General features: G+C 47.3%; 1 protein-coding gene across 1 annotated transcript; it reads left to right on the top strand.

The window, feature by feature from the left end:
• Nucleotides 1-21541: 21541 nt before the first annotated feature.
• LOC100272603 (uncharacterized) lies at nucleotides 21542-22765 on the top strand. Its single transcript, NM_001147066.1, has one exon. The coding sequence runs from the start codon at nucleotides 21668-21670 to the stop codon at nucleotides 22613-22615; it is 948 nt and encodes a 315-aa protein (NP_001140538.1). The 5' UTR covers nucleotides 21542-21667; the 3' UTR covers nucleotides 22616-22765.
• The last annotated feature ends 1832 nt before the right edge of the window (nucleotides 22766-24597 follow it).

Raw genomic sequence — 24597 nt, 5'->3', positions numbered from 1 at the left:
TGGCCCTGGCCGACCGTTGGCTCACCGGACAGTCCGGTGCACACCGGACAGTCCGGTGAATTTTAGCCGTACGCCGCCGGCCAATTTCCCGAGAGCGGCCAGTTCGAGTCGCGCCAGCCTGGCGCACCGGACACTGTCCGGTGCACACCGGACAGTCCGGTGCTCCAGACCGAGCTGGGTCTTGGCAGCACACAGCCAAGTCCCTTCTCCTTTTCTCTATTCTTCTTCTTTCTGTTTCTAACACTTAGACAGATATATTAGTACTTAAAACCAATGTACTAAGGCTTAGAAACATACCTTTACTTCATGATTTTCACCTTGTTCATCCATGTACATAAATTCCCAATTAAGCACATGTGTTGGCACTCAATCACCAAAATACATAGAAATGGCCCAAGGGCACATTTCCCTTTCAGAAGAAGATAAGGAGCGACAACGGGTCCGAATTCAAGAACCTTCAAGTAGAGGAGTTCCTTGAGGAGGAAGGGATCAAGCACGAATTCTCCGCTCCCTACACACCACAGCAAAATGGTGTGGTAGAGAGGAAGAACGGGACGCTAATCGATATGGCGAGGACAATGCTTGGAGAATTCAAGACCCCCGAGTGTTTCTGGTCGGAAGCCGTGAACACGGCTTGCCACGCCATCAACAGGGTCTACCTTCATCGCCTCCTCAAGAAGACTTCGTATGAGCTTCTAACCGGTAACAAACCCAATGTATCTTACTTTCGTGTATTTGGGAGCAAGTGCTACATCCTAGTGAAGAAAGGTAGAAATTCTAAGTTTGCTCCCAAAGCTGTAGACGGGTTTTTGTTAGGTTATGACTCAAATACAAAGGCGTATAGAGTCTTCAACAAATCATCAGGTTTGGTTGAAGTCTCTAGCGACGTTGTATTTGATGAGACTAATGGCTCTCCAAGAGAGCAAGTTGTTGATTGTGATGATGTAGATGAAGAAGATGTTCCGACGGCCGCTATACGGACCATGGCGATTGGAGAAGTACGGCCACAGGAACAAGATGAACGAGATCAACCTTCTTCCTCAACTATGGTGCATTCCCCAACCGAAGATGACGAACAGGTACCTCAAGTGGAGGCGCTTGATCAAGGGGAGCACAAGATGATCAAGTGATGGAGGAAGAAGCGCAACCGGCACCTCCAACCCAAGTTCGAGCGATGATTCAAAGGGATCATCCCGTCGATCAAATTCTGGGTGACATTAGCAAGGGAGTAACTACTCGATCTCGATTAGTTAATTTTTGTGAGCATTACTCCTTTGTCTCTTCTATTGAGCCTTTCAGGGTAGAGGAGGCCTTGCTAGATCCGGATTGGGTATTGGCCATGCAGGAGGAGCTCAACAACTTCAAGCGCAATGAAGTTTGGACACTGGTGCCTCGTCCGAAGCAAAATGTTGTGGGAACCAAGTGGGTGTTCCGCAACAAACAGGACGAGCACGGGGTGGTGACGAGGAACAAGGCTCGACTTGTGGCAAAAGGTTATGCCCAAGTCGCAGGTTTGGATTTTGAGGAAACTTTCGCTCCTGTAGCTAGGCTAGAGTCCATTCGTATCTTGCTAGCATATGCCGCTCACCATTCTTTCAGGTTGTACCAAATGGATGTGAAGAGCGCTTTCCTCAACGGGCCAATCAAGGAGGAAGTGTACGTGGAGCAACCCCCTGGCTTCGAGGATGAACGGTACCCCGACCACGTGTGTAAGCTCTCTAAGGCGCTCTATGGACTTAAGCAAGCCCCAAGAGCATGGTATGAATGCCTTAGAGACTTTTTAATTGCTAATGCTTTCAAGGTTGGGAAAGCCGATCCAACTCTTTTTACAAAGACATGTGATGGTGATTTGTTTGTGTGCCAAATTTATGTCGATGACATAATATTTGGTTCTACTAACCAAAAGTCTTGTGAAGAGTTTAGCAGGGTGATGACACAGAAATTCGAGATGTCGATGATGGGCGAGTTGAACTACTTCCTTGGGTTCCAAGTGAAGCAACTCAAGGACGGCACCTTCATCTCCCAAACGAAGTACACGCAAGATCTGCTAAAGCGGTTTGGGATGAAGGACGCCAAGCCCGCAAAGACTCCGATGGGGACCGACGGACACACCGACCTCAACAAAGGAGGTAAGTCCGTTGATCAAAAAGCATACCGGTCAATGATAGGTTCTTTGCTTTACTTATGTGCTAGTAGACCGGATATTATGCTTAGCGTATGCATGTGTGCTAGATTTCAATCCGATCCTAAGGAGTGTCACTTAGTGGCAGTAAAGCGAATTCTTAGATATTTGGTTGCTACGCCTTGCCTCGGGCTCTGGTATCCAAAGGGGTCTACCTTTGACTTAGTTGGATACTCAGACTCCGACTATGCTGGATGTAAGGTCGATAGGAAGAGTACATCAGGGACGTGCCAATTCTTAGGAAGGTCCCTGGTGTCATGGAACTCTAAGAAACAAACCTCCGTTGCCCTATCCACCGCTGAGGCCGAGTACGTTGCCGCAGGTCAGTGTTGCGCGCAACTACTTTGGATGAGGCAAACCCTCCGGGACTTTGGCTACAATCTGAGCAAAGTCCCACTCCTATGTGACAATGAGAGTGCTATCCGCATGGCGGAAAATCCTGTTGAGCACAGCCGCACAAAGCACATAGACATCCGGCATCACTTTTTGAGAGACCACCAGCAAAAGGGAGATATCGAAGTGTTTCATGTTAGCACCGAGAACCAGCTAGCCGATATCTTCACTAAGCCTCTAGATGAGAAGACCTTTTGCAGGTTGCGTAGTGAGCTAAATGTCTTAGATTCGCGGAACCTGGATTGAATTGTAGCATACATGTAGTTATGCTTTTGATCATGTTCCTTTTTGCATTATGTTGCTTATTATGGTGCTCAAGTTGTACAAACACTCCCTGGACCTCACAAGTCCGTTGCAAAGTGATGCACATGTTTAGGGGGAGATGTGTTACAACTTGACCCTTTGAGACTAACCATTTGCATGAGTTTGCTTGATTTAGTCTCGAAGGTGGATTGAAAAGGGAAAAGGTGGATTTGGACCATGAAAGACTTCCACTGCACTCCGATGAGAGGGTAACTAATTCCAAGTTCATCTTTCGACTCTTATTGCCTTTGTATTCTTATTGAAGATTTTGGTGAGGCAATGGGGTTAAAAGGCCAAGATTGATCCCGTTTTGGTGCTTCATGCCAAAGGGGGAGAAAATAAAGGCCAAAGTGATAAATGGATCAGCTACCACTTGAGAGACTTTGAAAATAGTAGAATAGAGTTTAGTTTTTTTGTTGTGTCAAAAGGCTTTTATTATCTCGTATTGTCTCTATCGTCAAAAGTTGGCTTCTTGTGGGGAGAAGTGTTGATTATGGGAAATAGGGGGAGTTTTTGAAATCTTTGATCAATCTCTTTTGGAATGACTCTCTTTGTGCCTCAACATGTGTGTTTGACATAGAAATAGAGATTTGAGTTTGATTTGCAAAAACAAACCAAGTGGTGGCAAAGGATGATCCATATATGCCAAAATTGAATAAAACTTAAATTTATTTTATTTGAAGTGAGTTTGCACTTGTTCTAGTTGCTTTATGTTGTGTTGGCATAAATCACCAAAAAGGGGGAGATTGAAAGGGAAATGTGCCCTTGGGCCATTTCTAAGTATTTTGGTGATTGAATGTCAACACAAGTGCTTCAATGTGAATCAATGCCCATGGATGAACAAAGCGCAAATCTAGAGCAAAGGTATGTTTCTAAGTCTTAGTACATTGGTTTTGTGTACTAATATACTTGTCTAAGTGTTAGAAACAGAAAGAAGAAGAGAAGAGAAGACTTGGCTGTGTACAGCCAAGAGGCTGTTTCGGTCTGGGGCACCGGACTGTCCGGTGGTGCACCGGACAGTGTCCGGTGCGCCAGGCTGCCCCAGCCGAAGAGGCCGCTCTCGGGAATTCGCCGACGGCGTACGGCTAAAATTCACCGGACTGTCCGGTGTGCACCGGACTGTCCGGTGAGCCAACGGTCGGCCGGGCCAACGGTCGGCCGCGCGATCTGCGCGGGACACGTGGCCGAGCCAACGGTCGGGAAGGGGCACCGGACTGTCCGGTGTGCACCGGACATGTCCGGTGCGCCAATGGCTCTCTGGCGGGCAACGGTCAACTGCGCTGTTTAAGGAAGGAAATCGGGCACCGGACAGTGTCCGGTGTGCACCGGACTGTCCGGTGCGCCCGACGACAGAAGGCAAGATCAGCCTTCCAGATTTGCTCTCAACGGCTCCTAGCTGCCTTGGGGCTATAAAAGGGACCCCTAGGCGCATGGAGGAGACACCCAAGCAACCTTTGAGCATACTTGATCATCCACACTCAGTCTTTGCACATCCGGTTGTGATTCTAAGTGATTCGAGCTCTGTTCTTGTGAGAAACTGTGAGATAGTCTTTGAGATCGAATCTTGGCCGTGTGTGTGCGTGTTTCGCTGTGGATTTGTGTGTGTTGCTTCCCTCCCTTACTCCGTGCTTCTTTGTGAATCTTAAGTGTAAGGGCGAGAGACTCCAATTTGTGGAGATTCCTCGCAAGTGGGATAAAGATAAGCAAGGCAAAATACTGTGGTATTCAAGTGGGTCTTTGGACCGCTTGAGAGGGGTTGATTGCAACCCTCGTCCGTTGGGACGCCACAACGTGGAGTAGGCAAGTTTTGTACTTGGCCGAACCACGGGATAAATCACCGTGTCTCCTCTGTGTTGAATTCTCTGTGATTGTCGTATTGTGCAAGATCTTCTCTTTAGCCACTTGGCAATTATTGTGCTAACCTCTAACAAGTTTTTGTGGCTATAAGTTAAGTTTTTACAGGATCACCTATTCACCCCCCCCCCTCTAGGTGCTCTCAACTCCTCCTTCTTCTCCTCCACCGCCTTAAATGCGACCGGTTGTGCTTCAGATGTGGAGGGATCGTCTAGCTCATTGATTTTCTTTGAGCCCTTGATCATGTACTCAAAGCTCACAAAATTCCCGATTACTTCCTCGGATTACCATGAATTAATTGAACTTAAGTAGGGTTAAGGAAAATAAGCGATCTAAGAATAACCTTAACCATCTCGTGGTCATCCCATTTTTTGCTCCCGAGGTTGCGCACTTGGTTCACCAAGGTTTTGAGTCGGTTGTACATATCTTGTGGCTCTTCCCCTTTGCGAAGCCGGAAGCGATCGAGCTCCCCCTTGATCGTCTCCCGCTTGGTGATCTTGGTTAGCTCATCTCCTTCGTGTGCGGTCTTGAGCACGTCCCAAACTCCCTTGGCGCTCTTTAATCCTTGCACCTTGTTATACTCCTCTCGACTTAGAGAGGCGAGGAGTATAGTTGTGGCTTGGGAGTTGAAGTGCTCGATTTGGGCCACCTCGTCCTCATCATAATCCTCATCCCCTACGGATGGTACCTGTGCTCCAAACTCAACAACATTCCATATACTTTTGTGGAGTGCGGTTAGGTGAAATTTCATCAAATCACTCCACCTAGCATAATCTTCACCGTCAAAGGTTGGCGGTTTGCCTAATGGAACGGAAAGTAATGGAGTATGTCTAGAAGTGCGAGGATAGTGTAAGGGGATCTTACTAAACTTCTTGCGCTCATGGCGCTTAGAAGTTACGGAGGGCGCGTCGGAGCCGGAGGTGGAAGGTGATGAAGTATCGGTCTCGTAGTAGACCACCTTCCTCATCTTCTTTTTCTTGTCGCCACTCCGATGCGACTTGTGGGAGGAGGCTTTCTTCTCCTTCCCTTTCCCCTTTTTGCGGGACTCTTCCGATGAAGCCTTCCCATGGCTTGTAGTGGGTTTGTCGCCGGTCTCCATCTCCTTCTTGGCGTGTTCTCCCGACATCACTTCGAGCGGTTAGGCTCTAATGAAGCACCGGGCTCCGATACCAATTGAAAGTCGCCTAGAGGGGGGTGAATAGGGCGAAACTGAAATTTACAAAGTTAATCACAACTACAAGCCGGGTTAGCGTTAGAAATATAATCGAGTCCGCGAGAGAGGGTGCAAAACAAATCGCAAGCGAATAAAGAGTGTGACACGCGAATTTGTTTTACCGAGGTTCGGTTCTCGCAAACCTACTCCCCGTTGAGGAGGCCACAAAGGCCGGGTCTTTTTCAACCCCTTCCCTCTCTCAAACGGTCCCTCGGACCGAGTGAGCTTTCTCTTCTCAAATCAATCGGGAACAAAACTTCCCCGCAAGGACCACCACACAATTGGTGTCTCTTGCCTTGGTTACAATTGAGTATTGATCACAAGAAATAATGAGAAAGAAGAAAGCAATCCAAGCGCAAGAGCTCAAAAGAACACAACAAATCTCTCTCACTTAACACTAAAGCTTTTGTGGAATTGGGAGAGGATTTGATCACTTGGGTGTGTCTTGTATTGAATGCCTAGCTCTTGTAAGTGGTTGGAAGTTGGAAAACTTGGATGACTTGAATGTGGGGTGGTTGGGGGTATTTATAACCCCAACCACCAAACTAGCCGTTTGGTGGAGGCTGTCTGTCGCATGGTGCACCGAACAGTCCAGTGCACACCGGACAGTGTCCGGTGCGCCAGCCACGTCACCAGGCCGTTGGGTTCCGACCGTTGGAGCTCTGACTGCTAGGCCCACCTGGATGTCCGGTGGCACACCGGACATGTACTGTAGAGTGTCCGGTGCGCCACTTCGCGCGTGCCTGACTTCTACGCGCTCTGGCGCGCATTAATTGCTTCTGCAGGTGACCGTTGGCGCGAAGTAGTCGTTGCTCCGCTGGCTCACCGGACAGTCCGGTGTACACCGGACATGTCCGGTGAATTATAGCGGAGCGGATTCCTGAAGCTGGCGAGTTCAGAGTTGCTCTCCTTTGGAGCACCGGACACTGTCCGGTGGAGCACCGGACAGTCCGGTGAATTATAGCGAAGCGCCTTTGAAATTTCCCGAAGGTGAAGAGTTTGGCTTGGAGTTCCCTGGTGCACCGAACATTGTCCGGTGGTGCACCGGACTGTCCGGTGCGCCAGACCAGGGCAGCCTTCGGTTATCCCTTGCTCTCTTTGTTGAACCCAATTATTGGTCTTTTTATTGGCTAAGTGTGAACCTTTGGCACCTGTATAACTTATAGACTAGAGCAAACTAGTTAGTCCAATTATTTGTGTTGGGCAATTCAACCACCAAAATCATTTAGGAAATAGGTGTAAGCCTAATTCCCTTTCATCTGTGTTTGATACTTATGTGAGAGCTTGCGACGTTTGAGACTTATGTTTGTGTTTGATACTTGTGTTGAACACTTATGTTTGTGATGGATATTTATGTTTGTGGTGACAGTTGTATGTTTGTGTTGGCTATTTATGTTTGTGATGATATCTGTGATGTATATATGTGATATATATGTGATATCTTTTGTTTGTGTGGATGGAATACAAAAAACAAATAAAAAAGGTATATACTGGTCACTTTGCCGAGTATAACACTCGGCAAAGAGGCGCTTTGCCGAGTGTCAGGATCATAACACTCGGCAAAGAGCAAAAACCTGGGCACCGGTTTAGTGACTTTGCCGAGTGTTATGTCTCTGGCACTCTGCAAAGAGGCTGGCTTTGCCGAGTGCCGCACAGAGCACTCGACAAATAGCCTGACATGGGGACCCTCCCTGGCAGGCTCTTTGCCGAGTGTCCCAGATGGCACTCGGCAAAGATGTATTCTTTGTCGAGTGCTTCTGGAAAGACACTCGGCAAAGACGCTGTCTCCGTCACCCGTCACCGTAACGGGCGCTTTTCTTTGTCGAGTGCTCCTTGGCACTCGGCAAACCTCTTTACCGAGTGCCCGAGAAAAAGTACTCGGCAAAGAAGGCTTTGCGGATGCACTGTTTGCCGAGCCTTCTTTACCGAGTGTCACACTCGGCAAAGCCGTTGCCGAGTGTTTTTAAGGCTTTGCCGAGTGCTTCGGGCACTCGGCAAAGCGCCCGTTTTCGGTAGTGATTGCATCATTAGGGCCGATTTCTTCTTTTGAAAACTTTTTACGTCTTCGACGTAACGTCGATACTCAAATTTCCTGGATCTAAGAAGTAAGAACTTACCATCTTGGATAGTAAGCCGTGTTTCCACTCCACCGACGACGAGATATTTATGGAGCTATATTGACTGAATATTCATAGATATTTATAGAGATATATGTTCTATGCATGTGGATATGTGAACTACTACGCCTATAAATGGATTTATTTCCTATATATTGGTTTTTTATTTTCGCCTGTCTGGATATTTTTTTAACGTTCCACATTCATTTCATCTGTTTTTGAGCTACATATAATTTCGTGCACACAAAAAAGACTACTAGCACTTTGGTAAAAAAAAAGGTACGCATGCAGGTAGACAGGTAAAAAACAAAGTCGTGCTCCCTGGCTTATCACTACCGGAAACGAGCGCTTTGCCGAGTGCCTGAAGCACTCGGCAAAGCCTTAAAAGCACTCGACAAAGGCTTTGCCGAGTGTGTCACTCGGCAAGGAAGGCTCGGCAAACAGTGCATCGGCAAAGCCTTCTTTGCCGAGTACTTCTTCTCAGGCACTCGGCAAAGAAAAGCGGCCGTGACGGCGCGGGGTGACGGAGACGGCGTCTTTGCCGAGTGTCACGGATGACACTCGGCAAAGGATTTACCTTTGTCGAGTGCCTTCCTAGAAGCACTCGACAAAGAATACATCTTTGCCGAGTGCCCTCTGGGACACTCGGCAAAGAGCCCGCCAGGGAGGGTCCCCATGTCAGGCTCTTTGCCGAGTGTTCTGTGCGGCACTCGGCAAAGCCGACCTCTTTGCCGAGTGCCATCTACATAACACTCGGCAAAGTCCCTAAACCGGTGTCCAGGTTTTTGCTCTTTGCCGAGTGTTATGACCCTGACACTCGGCAAAGCGCCTCTTTGCCGAGTGTTTTGCCGGCAAAGTGACCAGTATATACCTTTTTTATTTGTTTTTTATATTCCATCCACACAAACAAAAGATATCATATATATATCACATATATACATCACAGATATCATCACAAACATAAATAGCCAACACAAACATAAAACCGTCACCACAAACATAAATATCCATCACAAACATAAGTGTTCAACACAAGTATCAAACACAAACATAAGTCTCAAACGTCGCAAGCTCTCACATAAGTATCAAACATAGACATAAGTATTATACATAAGTTCTAAAGTCTAAAACAATGAAAACACAACACTCATGGAGGTGGGCGGTTTGACCAGGGTTGGGTTGGACTGAACCCTTCCGGAGGGTTGTTGGATGCCGCCCCAGATTGGCCTTGCACAGAGAAGAGATTGCATGTGTTATACCAGATGCATTACAAACATCTAACTACAATTTTGATACTCACAGGAGTGTGGAAGAGAGCAGAGTCAACTGGAGGGAACAATGGAGGTGGCGGAGCGATGCCCTGTGCGGCGCCAAGGCTCTGCATGTACTGGAACATCTCTGCCATCCTTTGATGATCTGCCCGGCGCTCCGCCTCCCGCTCCACCATCATCCTCGCCTCCATCTCGTGACGTTCCCTCCTCTCTTCTTCTAGTTGGGTCTGTAATATTACAAGCCAATGTTATAGTAACTCAAAGAGTAGGTATATAACTCAAGGAAGGACGAGTTACAGAAGCACTAACCTCGAGTTGTTGTATGCGATGCTGTGAGCTGTCGTGCCGAGGTCGTATGGCTGGACTCGAGCCCGTGCTCCTTGCTCTCACCTAAGACAGAGTGGGAGTGGAGGACGAGTCGATTGCCCCGTCGGCAATCCAGTACCGCCCATGTCTCTTGCCTCCTCCGACCCTCATGAGCACATCGGGGTCGATCGGCTCGGTGCTCGGATCATAGTCTGGGCCATGGACCTCCTGCGCCATGGCGGTGTAGTCATGGAGGCGGCTGTAGACGGCGGGGTTGGTGTAGGCCTCGGGCCCGTCATCCGAGTTGTAGGTGATGTTGGACGTCGCCTTACCCTTATGGGCCATAGCATAGGCCGAGAAGGTGGAGCAAGGCCGGCCACCATGTGACGCCGACTGCAACGAAAACCAACGAGATAGTTAGAAATAATATCTAACTCAGTGCTATATATCTAAATAAAAAAGATTGCGTACCCATGCTTCGGCATATTGGCCCAGGCTCCGGCTGCCTTGGTGGTGGGAGGGGCCTTGCATCATCAAACGCCGTTCCCGGCTAGCGGTGTGCGCCTCGTCCCACTCAGCCGAACACCACCTATCCACAATCTGCTCCCAGCACAGAGGATGTGCGGCGCACCAATGTGGAATCATCTACAAAGTAAACACGTAAAGTGCATATCAGAAGATAAAATAAAATTCATGCATGGAGTACTGGTACCAAACATGCATGACTTTACCTACAGGTACTGCTCCCTGGTCAACGACATGGTTCGGGCTTGAGGTTTGGTCACCCTCTCCCCAAGGACGGAGCCGTGGTAGGTGATGATGGCCTAGATTCGGGCCTCATAGTGCATGTCCACGACGAGCTTCTTACAGCTCGTGGTGGCCACCACATCCGCTCTAGCCTCGTATCTAGCATCGCATCTGAAGAAATCCTGCATACAAAAACGATGTATCCATACATTATTTCAAGAATTTGCAACGAATGCGACATATTTTACATTATACTAAGACTTACCCACAACTCTTGCTTCACCCGCTCCGCCTTGTTATTGAATTCCCGACCGTCCCGGTCTACTGCATCGGGGGCGACGGCGTAGTGGTCGAAGGTGAAGGCTGGGCCCATCACTCCGGCGTACTCCACAAGTCCAGGGAAGTGTTCCCTGCACAGCAGGCCGAGGATGCCATTGGGGGGCGACGATGACCCCCAGCATAATCCAAAACCGTCCAAGACCTGTCCAAGTGATAAATAAAAAGTATTAGTTTATATTATGATTTTGAACACATAATATGAACAAGAATGAAGAACATAAAGTTACATACCTCTCCCCTTCCGGCCGAATCAGCGGCCGCCTGTCCCGAAGTATGGGACGCTGAGGGAGACTCGCGGGGCCTCGCAGGTAGATGCTCCTCGAACTTGAGCCGCCTGAACCTGAGGCGTCCTGCTGCTGGTCATCGTCGTCCTGCTGCTGGTCGTCGTCGTCCTGAGGCGCCGCCTGCTGCTGCGCTGCCTGCTTTGCCTCGTCCTGCTGCGCTGCCTGCTCTGCCTCGTCCGTCGTCCTCCTCCTCCTCCCCCTCCTCCTACTCAGCCAACCGCCCACCATATTTGTCCAACAACCTGCAATTACGAGTAAACAAATAAGCACATATAAAAAGATGTATTTAAAAATAGGTGCAAAATAAAAAGTCATATAGCATTACATCGATTAAAAATAATCTTCATATGTGTCGGGGTTAGCCGGATCATAACTCTCATCATCACTATCAAGCATTTCAATCTCAACACCATCGGAAGACGCAACCTCGTCATTAATGTCATTGCCTTCAAGGATTACTAAGTCATTATCATTTTGCACCTCATCATCCTCCTCATCAACAACCATTTCAATATCTATGTCCATTCCGATAGCTTCAGTTAAGTCTATCTCAAATCGCCCTTCTAGCCCATCTTCTTGGAAGAACTCTCCATCATATGTGTCCGGGTCTAAGTTGTAATCTTCATCGTTAGGAACAGGTAACCTCCCGTGCGGCGATACCTTATACACAACATCCCAACCCTTAAGATGTTCTTTCGTTTGACACGCATATGGGAGATAATACACTTGTGTGTCCTGTTGGACCACGATATAGACATCGTCTCCTGCTAAGGTGGAATCTTATCGAATTTCGACTATCCCAAGATTAGAATGTGTCTGTCTCGTCACTTGAGGGTCAAACCAATGACATTTGAATATCACTGGAGTAAGAGGTTTGGAACCATAAAAATTGTGCTCATATATTTCTTCGATTCGTCCAAAATAATCGACATTGTCAAGGCCGGGCGTAAAGACTCCAGAACACGTTGTTTTCCGATTGGGCCGACTTTTGTTGTAGTGTGTTGTGCGAAAACGGTATCCATTGACGTCATACCCAGAATATTTCTTGACCCTATAAGCAAAGTCGTTGGCTACTTGTCTCAACTCGGCACTCATAGACGGATCTCTTTGGCCCTGCAAGTATTCACAAGTTAAAAGACGCTAAATTGAGTTCAAAGACGTATCTCTTTTATAAACTAAGCACGTACCTTACGTTTGAACCAGGAAATGAAATCGGGCAACCCATTTCTCGCACCCTTTCTAAGAAGAGCGTCATATTCCTGTGGAGTGGGGTCCCTTGATCGACGCCAGAATTCATGAAGAAATTGTTCCATGTATGGCGTCACCTCTTCAAGGTTGATCAATACGTATAGCATGATATGCCGCCACTCTTCATGTGTCAGGGTCTTGGTGGTCGAGCCACTTGCGCTTCCGAGTTGGCCTTGAAATATGCTAAGGTTCGATTCATTGTCGCCATCATTGTAACAAGGGGGTGGATTATGCACGCTCGACAATTTGTCACCATAATAAGTTGTTGTGAAGTTTGAGACCTCCTCTAGAATGTATGCCTCTGCAATGGAAGCCTCGATTTTGCATTTATTTCTACATTTCTTTCGAATAGTCTTGAGACATCTCTCGATTGGATAGCACCAACGTCCCTACACGGGCCCCCCCATTCGTGCCTCATAGGGGAGATGAAGAATCAAATGCTGCATTGGATTGAAGAAGCCGGGTGGAAATATCTTCTCAAGCTTACACAATAACACGGGTGCCAATCTTTCCAAGTCTGCAACCACGGTCCGAGATAACTCTTTTGCACAAAGCTGACGGAAGAAATAGCTCAACTCTGAAAGCGCTAGCCAGACATGCTCAGGGACATAGCCTCGAACCATCGCAGGAAGAATCCGTTCAATCCATATGTGGAAGTCATGACTCTCCATCCCTAGGACTCGCATAGTAGATATGTTCACCCCTACTCAGGTTAGCTGCATACCCATCAAGGAACATCAACATCTTGATCCACTGAAGTACTTCCTTCCTCTAGGCCCTGCTTAGGACGAAATCAGCCTTAGGCCTTCTCCACGTCTTTCCGCCACTTGGCGGCTTCATCTCTAGTTTTGGTCTATCACATAACGCTGCCAGATCCACTCTTGCCTTCACATTATCCTTTGACTTATCAGGAATGTCCATAATTGTTGCCCATAGTGCCTCAGCAACATTTTTTTTCAGTGTGCATTACGTCAATGTTGTGTGGAAGGAGTAGGTCGTCATAATAGGGGAGCCGGGTCAAGCCAGACTTATGTGTCCACATATGCTGCTCACCATATCCCACAAAACCACCTTCTGTATTGTCCACGAGCCCATCTATCTGTTGACGAATTTCGGCACCAGTCATCTTATGGCAGGTGGGCGGTCTGTCACTACGACACCTTTCGTAAAGTTCTTGATGTCTAGGCGGAATGGATGGTCAGCAGGAAGAAATTGTCGATGTTTATCGAAGGACGAATATTTGCCGCCCTTTTTCAACCAAATGAACCTGAGAGCTTCCTTGCAAACTGGGCATGGGAACTTACCATGAACACACCAGGCACAGAATAGCCCATAGGACGGTAAGCCATGCATGGAGTACTGGTACCAAACATGCATTCTGAAGTTTGTCTTCGTAGCTCGGTCATACGTCCATACCCCTTCCTCCCAGGCACGTACCAATTCATCGATCAAAGGCTCCATGTACACACCCATTTTATTCCCCGGGTATCCGGGAATTATCAACGACACGAATATATTCTGCCTTTGAAAGCACACACCAGGGGGGAGATTGATTGGGATAACAAACACGGGCCAACATGTGTACGGGGCAGTGCTCATTCCATAGGGATTGAACCCATCTGTGGCCAACGCAACACGTACATTACGAGCCTCTTCGGCTTTCTCACGGTGAATGGCATCAAAGTGTTTCCATGCTTCACCATCGGATGCGTGCACCATCTTGTCAGGATTGTATCGTTTTCCATTTTTGTGTCATGTCATCTGTTTCGCGGATTCCTCTGTCATGTACAGACGCTGGATCCTCGGTATGAACGGAAGGTGTCGTAGGATTGTCAAGGGGATGTCGAGCTGCCTCTTCTGTCCATCACCAGAGTCTACCTCCATGAACCTAGACGATGTACACTTGGGACAGTACTTTGCCTCCGCGTATTCTTTCCTAAATAGCACGCAGCCCTTTGGACAAGCATGAATCTGCTCATACGTCATCTTGAGTGCACGAAGGTTGTTTCTGTGCCTCGTACATGCTCTTTGGCAGAACGTGATCATCCGGAAGCAGGCTCCCAATAACCATCAACAAGCCATCGAATGCGTCTCTACTCATGATGTACTGCGACTTAAACACCATTACACGTCCAATGGCATCCAGTTGAGAAACCTTTGTCTGGCCATGAAGGGGCCTCTGTGCCGCGTCGAACATGTCGTAGAATGTCTTTGCAGTCGGCTCTGGCTCGTCATCCATACATCCTCCCGTGTACTGTGCCTCCTGATAGTCGTTCAACATATCTGCTACACCCGCATCCGCGTCATAATCCTTGACACGTTGTCTCAGCACCTCCTCTCTCGTACGATGCGCTTCACCATGAAATATCCACCGAGTATAGCCCGACGTAAATCCATTCTTCCAAATATGTTCTATCATGGCCTTCTTTGGTTTTCTTTTCCGGTTGTCACATTTGTTGCACGGGCATGGGACTAGACTCGCTCCTTTAGCAGCTTCGTCATATGCCCGTTCCACGAAATCATCGGTCTTTCTAATCCATTCAGTGGTGACATCGTTCCTTCCTCTACGGCCCGTGTACATCCACTCACGATTCTCCATCCTCTAACAGAAGCCTAGAAACACAAAATTTCGACAGCACCTCCCCTGCACGGGGAGGTTTCGAAATCCTGCAAATAAAAGTATCAGCACGATGGCTGTCTTCCACTAATAATTCAACGGCACGAGGCCGGCAATCACACACACACACACATATATATATATATATATATTCAATTCAACGGCACGACGACGAGGAATTGTAGACGTTGGCGTGGTGAGGGTCGGTGCGGTGGTGGATAGGATGGGGAGTGTGTTGTGCGAGTGGCGTGGTGAGGGTCGGTGACGGCGTGGTGGATAGGATGAGATAGTGTGTTGTGGGAGTGTGTTGTGTGAGGGTCGGTGCGAGTGGCGGCGTGCAGTGGTGGATTGGACGGGAGACATATACTGAGTGATCAACACATTAATATAAACATGTGTTTATGAAATACATAATTATATAAAACATCAATACATTAATCTATAAAACATCAATACATTAATATAAACATTAATACATAATTTAATAAAATTATACCTTAAGACGGTGGCGGGCGGGGGAGACGGTGGCCCGGGGAGGCTGCGGCTCGGGGAGGGCGGCAGGACGGCGGTGGGGCGGCGCGCGGCGGGCGCGGGCGGCCTCGGCGGGCGCAGGCGGGCGCGGGCGGGCACGGCGAGGCGGCGGCGGCGCAGGGCGGCGACGGCGCAGGCGGGCTGAGACGACAGAGAGAGTGAGAGGAGAGAAAGAAGAAGAAAGAAGTCGGGCGCGAGTTTATTTTCCTTCTTTGCCGAGTGCCCGTGATTTGGCACTCGGCAAAGATTTTTTTTATTTTTAAAATATGCTTTGCCGAGTGCCAGATCGGCGACCCTCGGCAAAGGCTTCTTTGCCGAGTGTCGACCAGGTGACACTCGGCAAAGATTAATTTACACTTCTTTGCCGAGTGCCACCCATAGGGCACTCGGCAAAGAATACTTTGCCGAGTGTCATCTGGTGACACTCGGCAAAGTATATTTGTATTTTTTTTGTTTTGAGCACCAAACTTTTTGTGGTTTGTTCCTACACTATGTAGACCTACATGTACCATTTGGGGACAATTATAACTTTGTTTGCAATATCTAGTAGATTTAGTTCGTTTATTTGAATTTCTTCGGAAAATTCAGATTTGAACTGCAGGTCACTCGAAACTTGGAAAACCGTGCATGCAAAAATGATATTCATGTTAATTAGCATAAGTTACGACCGATTCCAGGAGCGGACCGGAAACTTCGAGCAACATGCTCACTAAACATGGACGTGAACTTGCCATCCACATGTTTAAAAATTTTATAAAACATAAACAAAGTCAGAAAATCATGAAACTTGTCCACGTGTCATGATATCATATGTACAGGCTGTGATAAAAAATTTAGAATGTTTGGAGAAAGTTGTGAGACACTATGTGTAGAAACCTAAGAGAACTACACATGAAATCATAGAGTTTCAATGTGGATCTCTTAGGTTTGTACACATAGCGCGTCATAGTTTTCTCGAAACTTTTTCAATTTTTTATCACAGCCTGTACATATGATATCATGACACGTGGACAAGTTTCATGATTTTCTGACTTTGTTTGTGTTTTATACAATTTTTAAACATGTGGATGGCAACTTCACGGCCATGTTTAGTGAGCATGTTGTTCGAAGTTTCCGGTCCGCACCTGGAATCGGTCGTAACTTATGCTAAGTAACATGAATATCATTTTTTCATACACGGTTTTCCAAGTTTCGAGTGACCTGCAGTTCAAATTTAAATTTTCCGAAGAAATTCAAATAAACAAACTAAATCTACTAACTATTGAAAACTCTGTTATAATTGTCCACAAATGATACATGTAGGTCTACATAGTGTAGGAACATACCACAAAAAGTTTGGGAGACAAAATAAAAAAACTTTGCCGAGTGTCTTCGCCGAGTGTCTAGAGAAGACACTCGGCAAAGAGAACTTTGCCGAGTGCTCACTATTTGGCACTCGGCAAAGAAGACTCTGTGCCGAGTGCCAACCCTCGGCTCTCGGCAAAGACTGACGGCCGTCAGCTTTGGGACGACCGCTGACGGCCCTTTGCCGAGTGCCCCCTTTGTCGAGTGTTTGACACTCGGCAAACGTTTCTTTGCCGAGTGTGGTCCTGTGCCGAGTGTCCAGCACTCGGTAAAGAGGCTCGTTGCCGAGAGCCTAACTTTACCGAGTGCGACTCTCGGTAAAGCCTTCTTTGCTGAGTGCCCGACAAAAGGCACTCGGTAAAGAGGCCGACACTCGGCAAAGCCTCGGATTCCGGTAGTGTATCACGTCCCCGTGAGTCAACGGGCCGGGAGGGATAGATGGCGTTCATGCATGCATGCGTGTATGTAACTGCTGACCCATTCTTGATGCGAACCGAATTGAATCTCCATCTTTATCCGGCCGGCTCAGAGGCGTCCTTTTGCACGCCTCGCCGTTTAGTCGACCGTCACCGAGGAGGCGACGAGGGAACGGAACCCCCCGTCACTCTTCGCTGGACGCTGGCGGCGATCGGCTAGCTCTCTTCACATGCACGAGAACGAGTAAGATTTAAGCTGCCGGAATCTTTCCGGGCGTACTTTTCTTGGTAGTCTCCATCCTCTGACCCCACAACGCTCTGCGGTTAGAGAGTCAACGGCGATAAACTCCCTCCCGACGGAGCCGCTCAAACGGAGACCAGACACAGCGGCTTCTTCGTGGGACCTGCAGCAGAGTGTGCACGCATGGCTGACATGTGGATGCATCCCTGGATGATGGATGCACATGCCCAGCCGCTAATGCCGCATGCATGTATGCACCTGTAGGTGTTTGCACTCCAGCCGCTAATTATATTTAACTAGCTAGGTTATTGGCAAACAACAAACCAAGCCTGGCTGTACCCCACACGTTCGTAGAGGGTTTAAAGAAGTACAAAGCACTCCATCAATCAACTACTGTGGTATTTTGTACATGGGGCTGCTTCAGGAAATTTGTATATAGTTTTGTACATGTGTTTAGCTTCTGGCCTGGGATGGCGCGGTGGCCACACTTGAGTGCATATGCATCTTAATCCCAAGCGGTCGGTTGTCTACACTCGAGTGCATGCATCACCAAGTCAATAATCATTAATGGCACCTAGGAGCGAGTATTAGCGGGCGGTGGACCCGGTCCTTTTACATCACAATGAGTTGACAAAGCAATGCAAATCGAAAAGCGCTGCATGTGATGGGATGGATGCAGATGCCGATGGCTAACGGTATCCACGAGACCATGACGACCAGGACCAGCAGGGTGCAACACAGCTAACTAGCTACCAACGACGGACGCGTGGGATACATCGGTACGGCTCGGACAATCCTCTCGTCTTCAATCCCAGCCGTTCAACACGAGGTCGATGGAAGGCAGACGTCCAGATCATGCAGGGCGCGCAAGGGGATAATTATTAAAGATCGATGAACTCTAGCGCGCGCGGCGACAAGGAGGCATGTCACATACACGCGCAGCTAATAATGCAGGAGAGAGAGACCCAGTCCGCAGTTGCATGGGCAGTAGTTGGGCAACACGATCGAGCGAGCCAAACCAGCTCACCTTATCTATGTGCGTGTCAGTGTGTCGACGCCGACACGTAGCTGCTGATCTCTAGCGCCCAATAAAGCAGGAAGCAACCAGGCAAATGCGCGCTAGCAGCTGCCTGCCGTTCCATCGGCAGCTGGGAAATTAAACGCGGGGTCGGTCGCGATTGTTAATAGGTTCTAGGAAACGTACGATACATAGGAGTGCAAGTGCAACATGAGCGCGCGCGCATCGTAAACAGCCGGCTGCTAGCTAGTAGCTAGCACACACGCGGCAAAAACACACACAAAATTATGTTTGCTAGAACAAAAACGTAACTTCGTGACGCCGTCTTGCTTGTACTCGTGAAGAACGCAAATAAATAATTATGGCGTCGTTCATATATCTCTCTGGTATATATCATTACCTCCATTCTTAAATATTTATCATCCACTAGTTTATTTAAAAAACAACGAAAAGAGTATAACCACTTGGAGGTTATAAAGACAAAGTCGGGTGGTTGAAATCCGGATTTTCACTAGGAAGTTCTTAAAAAATTTGTTAAAATATGTACCAACTCTCTGGAACTAATTATAAATGGTCAAACGGGCGGCCCGGCCTAGCACGTCACGGTTAGAGCACGGCCCGTTTGACCCGTTTAATAGTCGTGTCGGACCATGCACAAGCACGTCACTAAGCCTTCTTAGCCGTGTCGTGCCGGCACAGTGGGCCAACCAGCCCGTAGTGCCAGGGCCAGCCCGAGCACTGCGCCACAGAAACTCATACATTCATAAATACAGTTAAAGCATACTAAAATATATAATCAGGCCTATACGTGCTTTTGAGATAATCGGGCCGTATCCGTGCCCGCCCACCGTGTTCGACACTCGACCCAGGCACGGCACTAGCCATCGGACCGTGCCGACACGGGCCCGGCTCCAACCGTGTCGTGCCGTGCTCCGGGCCGGCCCGATTAGCCCGACACTATTGGCCCTCTATAGAACTAATTACCTTCCAGAAAGGGGAAAAATCACTCATCCACCCGATAAATGTCTTGTTATGTTCCTCGTCGTTTTCACTAGGTAAATTGGTTCTTTTTTTTTTTGACTGACAACGGGGGAGAGGACCTCCCACCTAGATTTCATTGTAGATGGTCCTGTGGGACGACGGTTACAATGGGAGGCACATTACAGTTTTACCGAGAAAAGTTACACGAAGGTGGAGGGGGAGAAGAAACATAGGAGAGAGCGTTACGTCAGAAAGAGGGTACGTAGTACACCATGGATCGGCAACAGAGAATATATACTTTCTTTCCTCGATAATCTTATTTTTAAAAATAGTACTAGAAGCTGTACACTCTTCGTTCTAAATTGCATGTTACTTTAGATTTGCCATGAATCAGAGACTTCTCAAAGTTTCACTGGTATACAGCAAAATACATAAGCATTTAATTTACCATCAAAAGTAGTTTTATTTTTTTCATAGAATATGCTGTATTTATTTGAGCTTCTACATGCTAGTCTTTATCTCCAAAACCTCAATCAAAGTTGAAAAAAATATGATCTTGGATAAAGCTAAAGTTTTAATTTCGAACGAAAAGATTATCCAGCAAGAAAAAATGTCGGAGCCCTGGCTGTACCTGTTCTTTGTTGCTGACACGCCTCCGACAAAATATGCCAAACAGGATCAGCCTGTTTGGTTTTATGGACTAAAAGTATTCAAAACATATTAGATGAATCATAATTGGACCGAAATATCCTTAGCATTCTGCTACCATTAGTGCAACTGAAATAAATGAGAAGTAAAAACTAAAATTTATATAGTTTAGTTCTTTTAGTCACCCCTTGAGGGACTAGAGACTAGAACAATTTAGTCTCTACTCTAGTTCCAACGTTTAACAATTTAGAGACTAAATGAGACTAAAATAGATGGATTAATCTTTAGTCTCTCAGATCAAACGACCCTTAGCTTGATCGGCTCGCTCCTTTATTTATGCGGGGTGTTAGGACTTTGGCATTCCATGTTTTTTTCCCCAGTTTCATTCTATGTTTTTAGCTAAAGAGAGGTTCAGCTAACGGTACGTATCCCGTTCATTCATCGATGCCAGATCCTACAATTGCCTAGCAAATCCAAGCCTTCCTCCACTAAGCCCTGGAGTTGTATATCGATCCAAACACGCGAAATTCACAAAGCCTTTCGAGCCGTAACGCGTTTTCGTTGTAGCCAGCTTTGTTGTGCTTAGCTTGGTCGTTCCTCTGTTTAAGTGGAGTGTTAATTAGAACTGTTCCACTCCATGCTTTTTCAGCTTCGTTTCATGTTTTTTTTAGCTAAATGGGTTTAGTTCCATTACACAATTCTGTTTAAAAAAAATTATAAGAACATCTGCAGAGATACTTCATAAACTATAGATTTATTTTATAAAGTTGTTCCACGATAGAATTCGTTCAGTAATTTTGAACATCCCCTTAATCTTACATTCTTACTAGATTCAGGTCTGAGAAATGTGGTTATGTTTTGGATCGGTTTCAATTGTTCAGTTTCCTATTCTTTCTGCCACTGCTATATATATATTTTTCAAAAAATAAATAAAAATAAAACATCCACGACAACTGAATTCTGATCAACGGGATAGTTATTTAAGACTATCAGTGAATACGTCATCCAAAACAGTATAGTAAATAAAATCTGGGCTGTTCAGTTATTCTAATTCCACGTGTATTGGAGTGTACTGGAATATATTGAGCTGGATTTTGACTTAATATGAATTTAAATAGACTCAATATAACCGAACTTACATGAGTTAAGGTGAAATGAACAAGCCAGAAAGCGTCAAGCAGAATGCCACTTGGGCAAATTGCACGTCACGTCGTCAAAATCTATCGCCGGCTTAGCTATCCCGTGATCCGATCAACAATCAACAGACTCAGTACACACTGTGAGATGAAGTTTAATTATGAGACGACGATGTAGAGACTATAGCGAGTCCACTAATATAACGGTGGTCAAAGAAACTCGCCCGGCCGGAGGAAAGCCCTAGGCCTTCAGTCTCATGCTCCTCTCGGCAGTCGGCACCCCCAACCTGATATCTTGCCTATAAATACAGCGCACCGCCCGTAGACCGTAGTCTTGTCCTCGGAGCTTCTGCACGCACACACAAAAACAGATAGACACGGGACAACCTCCGCCGCTGAGAGTTTTCGTGCGCTTGTGCCATCCTCTTCCTCCGCTGCGTACAGTGGTACGGGCGTACGGCTCTATCGACAGACGAACATGGACATGGACTTCAATGGAGACGCCGACAGCTTCGCCCTCGACTTCATCCGCGACCTCATGCTCGGCGGCGACAGCAGCATCCCCGTGCCCAGCCCTGTCGCCGCTTCTTCCGACGACGTCACCTGCCCCGTCCTGCCACCTCAACTGGAGTTCCAGTCCGTTTCGTTCTTACCGCACCAACAGCGTCAAGGCTACATAGACCTGACGACGTCCGAGTGCGTGGGAGCTGCTCCGGCCGCCGCAACTGTCGTTGGCGAGGCGGTGTTCCGGGCGCAGGAGCCGGCGCCACCAGTGATGATAAAGTTTGGGACCGAGCCGTCGTCGCCCTTGGCCACCACGAGGCAGCCGCTCACCATCTCCGTGCCCCCGAGCTCGTACGCCTGGGCCGCCGTCGAGGACTACCGCAAGTACCGCGGCGTCCGTCAGCGGCCATGGGGCAAGTACGCGGCGGAGATCCGCGATCCGAAGCGCCGCGGCTCGCGCGCGTGGCTCGGCACGTACGACACCCCCGTGGAGGCCGCGCGCGCCTACGACCGCGCCGCGTTCCGCATGCGCGGCGCCAAGGCCATCCTCAACTTCCCCAACGAGGTCGGCACCCGCGGCGCTGACCTCTGGGCGGCCCCGACGGCGAACAAGCGGAAGCGGCAGCAGATGGTGGAGGGCGAGGACGACCCCGAGCCCGAGGTCGAGGTGGTCCCGATGGTGAACAAAGCGGTCAAGACCGAGGCGCAGTCGTCGATGACGACCCAGGCGTCCTCCCCCTCGCCGTCGTCGACGGTGGCGTCGACTACAACTGGGACAACCGGAGGTGCCGGGTGGCTCCCTGTGACACCGTCGAGCGGGAGCTCGGAGCAGTACTGGGAGACGTTGCTCCGAGGTCTGCCGCCGCTCTCGCCGCTGTCACCGCACCCAGCCTTGGGGTTTCCGCTGCTCAGCGTAAACTAAACCGCCCGAGACTGCCTGCTAATGCTAGCGTTACCGCAGACTGACGGCACGCGCGGGTGTTCTCAAGACTGTAAATTTGCAAGGGGCTGGACCACCAAGTTTGTTTTTAGATAAAGAAAGCTTATATTGAAGATATCAAGTCATTACATTAAGAGGATACAAATCTTTGGTACAGAATTTCGGACCTCTGTCTAATGCACATAACTAACTACAAAAAACCAAAATAACATAGATCAAATGATAACCAATCCGAAGTCTAGATCGCCACTTGTGCCTCTGGGAGAAAAACGCTATGGCCACCCTCACCAAGGTTTGTGATCATGTTGCAACCATAGGTCAAACCTCCTTCCTCTGTAGAATAACCCAACGTGAAAGCCAATGTGTTGCTGATAGGATAACCTACAAAGAGGAACAATAGAGTTTTTCTTTTCTAAAACACTAAATCGTTTCTACAAATCCAAAGAACCCAATACCAGACCGTCGCTCCAAGTAGAAACACAGATTTAAACATTTTATTAAGGCCCTAAAACCATCTCCAAACATATATTCATATTATGCGATGAATTGATCGGTTGCCATCTGTACAATATTCCAGATTGACTCAGCTAAACGTCACTCAAAGAAAAGGTGGTTGATGGTCTCTTCCTTATGGCAGAAAGTACAAGTTAAACTTTCATGTCAGTTTCGTCTGGCCAGATTATCTTTTGTGAGAATTACTCCTTTTGTAGACACCATAAAAAAATTAATTTTCAAGGGAGGCTTCATCTTCCACGTGTCTCTATTTATATTAGGGGTAGTACTAAACTTTAAGACTGTGTAATACGATTTTACGGAGAACTTCCCATTTGGGGTGAGGTTCTAATAAAAATGTATCATGCTCCTAAGACAACTCCAAACCCTCAATGCGTGACACCAAGGAAATCCAATCCACCAAGTTGGGTTCATAAAGTTGTCCTTGCTAGGAAAAGTTAGGAGGGAAGGAGCTCATAGCTTCTGCTGTAGTTATTGATTTGGGTCTTGCAATATTGTACATAGAGTGATATTGATCTTTTAGCAGGGCCCCATCCAGCCAGTTATCTTTCCTGAACCTTACTTGAGATCCATCTTTGAGGAGAAAGGTCCAAAGCGTAGAAAGTCTAGCTTTACCTTCATTATACAAGACCAAAAGTGGGAGTCGCCAATTTTCCATTCCACACGAGCCAGTGATCTTGAACCCATGTTTTATTAGGGACCACCAAGTTTGTAAGCATAGTAGTAAAGGAATAGACCATCACCTACAATAGAGTAGTAAACGTAAAAGTTTCACAAATAGTTCACTCTTAGGGCTGATTTGGGAACTCTATTTTTCCAAAGGATTCCTATTTTCTCAAGGGAAGATGAACTAATTTTCCTTAGGAAAATAGAATTTTCTTGAGAAAATGAGGTTACCAAACTAGCCCTTGACAGAAGGACTGAACATGGAAACATGAAATGCAATTTACTTTGTAACTTTGTTTATTCAAAATTGGTTCATATATGCAGGATTTTCGAAATCCTGAGGGTTTCTGAATTCATGGATACATCACACGCGCTTTGTAAAAATTAAGACATACAAATAGATAGCTAGCCATCATCAATCTTCATCGTATTACTTATAATCTTTTGTTGGAAGCATTTCATCATAGTCTAACTCAAACTCCACATCCTCAACCACTATTTCGATGTATTCATATTCGCTTTTAGACTCAAAATCATCTTCACATCCTCACCTACATTGCAAATCAAATCATCTAAATTACAATTTAGAATAGAAAAGGCTATTTTTAGTCTAATTGAAGACAATACGACATTGGATAAAGTGAGTTACCATATCAAAATGCTCCAAATTATTTAGCAAGAGGAATATGAGATTTATATAGCGTTGCTAGGCCATGTACCATACTTCTAATGAGTTTTTTATTTAATTGGACAGGATCAATACCGATGAATCAGGTCAAGAGTTG

The sequence above is a fragment of the Zea mays genome, chromosome 2 (genome assembly GCF_902167145.1).
Source record: "Zea mays cultivar B73 chromosome 2, Zm-B73-REFERENCE-NAM-5.0, whole genome shotgun sequence".
In the NCBI taxonomy this organism is placed as follows: domain Eukaryota; kingdom Viridiplantae; phylum Streptophyta; class Magnoliopsida; order Poales; family Poaceae; genus Zea; species Zea mays.
Note: the sequence above shows the minus strand (reverse complement) of the source record. Positions and strands in the feature narration are given on the sequence as shown.